A 1,760-nucleotide genomic window follows, 5' to 3' on the forward strand; every position below is an offset into this window, starting at 1 on the left:
ACACTCATTGCCTTGAGGAGCTGAGGCTGAGAGCAGCGTAATACTCCAGGCAATACAGGACCCAACAAACAACTAGGGTCTGAAGGCAGGGAATCCTTTGTAAGTGGAGGTCAAGAGTGATACACTGTAAGGAAAGGGCCTAAATTTAAGGCTTCTTTGGAAAAAGCATGTTGAGAATTCTAGTCGAGGAGTCAGGCAAAACGACACAAGTTAATAAAAGGCCAACATGAAGTGTGTGGGGGTGGGAAGGAGTGTCAGGGAGGCTGGTAATGCACCTGGGAACCATACCCCCTACTGCAGCCACTACTTCCTCCCACCCTCTAAATTCCATCTAGCCTTTCCTCACCAGTGGGGCGGAGGAGCTATACCCACAAGCTCTCCCTGCCCCCATCTCTTTCCCTCCAGGTACCTCTGGGCCAGCCGGTGCATGGACAGCTCCAGCAATGCCACCATGCCCTGTGGCTTTCTCCTTCAGGGCTTCTCTGAGTTCCCGCACCTGAGGCCAGTGCTCTTCTTGCTGCTGCTGGCCGTGCACCTAGCCACCCTGGGCGGGAACCTGCTCATCCTTGTGGCCGTAGCCTCAGTGCCCAGCCGGCCGCCCATGCTGCTCTTCCTGTGCCAGCTGTCAGCCATCGAGCTCTGTTACACTCTGGTGGTGGTGCCCCGCTCCCTGGCCGACCTGGCCACACCGAGCCCTGGCCAGGGCAGCCCCATCTCCTTTCTGGGCTGCGCTGTTCAGATGCAGATGTTCGTGGCTCTGGGTGGGGCAGAGTGCTTCCTGCTGGCCACCATGGCCTACGATCGCTATGTAGCTATTTGCCACCCGCTGCGTTACACTGCAGTAGTGACCCCAGGGCTATGCACAAGGCTGGCCCTGGCCTGTTGCCTTGGGGGACTGACAGTGTCCGTGGGGCTCACGGTGGCTATCTTCCACCTGCCCTTCTGTGGCTCCCGCCTGCTGGTGCATTTCTTCTGCGACATCACGGCACTGTTGGACCTGGCTTGCACACGGAGCTACGTTGATGAGCTTCCCCTGCTGGGCACCTGCCTGGTGCTCCTGCTGCTGCCCTCACTGCTCATCCTGTCCTCCTACTTCGCCATCGCTGCCGCCTTGCACCGCCTGCACTCCCCTGGGGGCCGGCGCAAGGCTGCCTCCACCTGCGCCTCGCACCTGGCTGTCACCTTCTTGCACTATGGCTGTGCCACCTTCATGTATGTGCGGCCCAAGTCCAGCTACTCCCCACGGCAGGACCGCACACTGGCACTTGTCTACACCAATGTCACGCCACTATTGTACCCACTCATCTACAGCCTGCGCAACCGTGAAATCACTGCTGCCATCCGCAGGGTGCTGGGGCGTGGGCGGCAGGGTCAAGGTCTGTGTGGGCCCTGACAGCAGGCAGGGACCAAGCCAGAGGGGGCAGCTCTGCTCCCTAAAGTTTTCTCTGTCAGAGGTGTCTCTGTCAGGAACGCCACCAGGGGGGACTCAAGGACTGGACTGGGGAAAGAGAACCTGGAAAATTGTCCACAAAAGGAGAGTCTCCCAGCAGGTGACCCATCCTCCATTCCGTCCTTTGAGAAATGGCCAAAGATAGTGAGGTGTAGACCCTAGACCTAAAGACAGTGGCCCCATCAGCACTTGCTGGTTCTCGCCATGCACTGGGCCCTGTGCAGGGTGATGGGCTCACAGTGATGAAGAAGGTACAACTCTTGGCCACTGGGGCTCACAGATGGGAACAGAAGGGGTGAAGAGGCAATGG

At 58.8% G+C, this 1,760-nt stretch overlaps 1 protein-coding gene across 1 annotated transcript; it reads left to right on the forward strand.

Moving 5' to 3' along the window:
• Positions 1-427: 427 nt before the first annotated feature.
• Positions 428-1,393, forward strand: LOC123951474 (olfactory receptor 10AC1-like). Its single transcript, XM_046020236.1, has one exon. It carries the CDS (start codon positions 428-430, stop codon positions 1,391-1,393), a length of 966 nt encoding a protein of 321 aa, XP_045876192.1.
• Positions 1,394-1,760: the final 367 nt, after the last annotated feature.

Source organism: Meles meles, chromosome 10, assembly GCF_922984935.1.
Source record: "Meles meles chromosome 10, mMelMel3.1 paternal haplotype, whole genome shotgun sequence".
In the NCBI taxonomy this organism is placed as follows: domain Eukaryota; kingdom Metazoa; phylum Chordata; class Mammalia; order Carnivora; family Mustelidae; genus Meles; species Meles meles.

Excerpts from the sequence above, each read along its gene's own strand:
- LOC123951474 (XM_046020236.1), top strand. The coding sequence starts at position 428 with ATGGACAGCTCCAGCAATGCCACCATGCCCTGTGGCTTTCTCCTTCAG.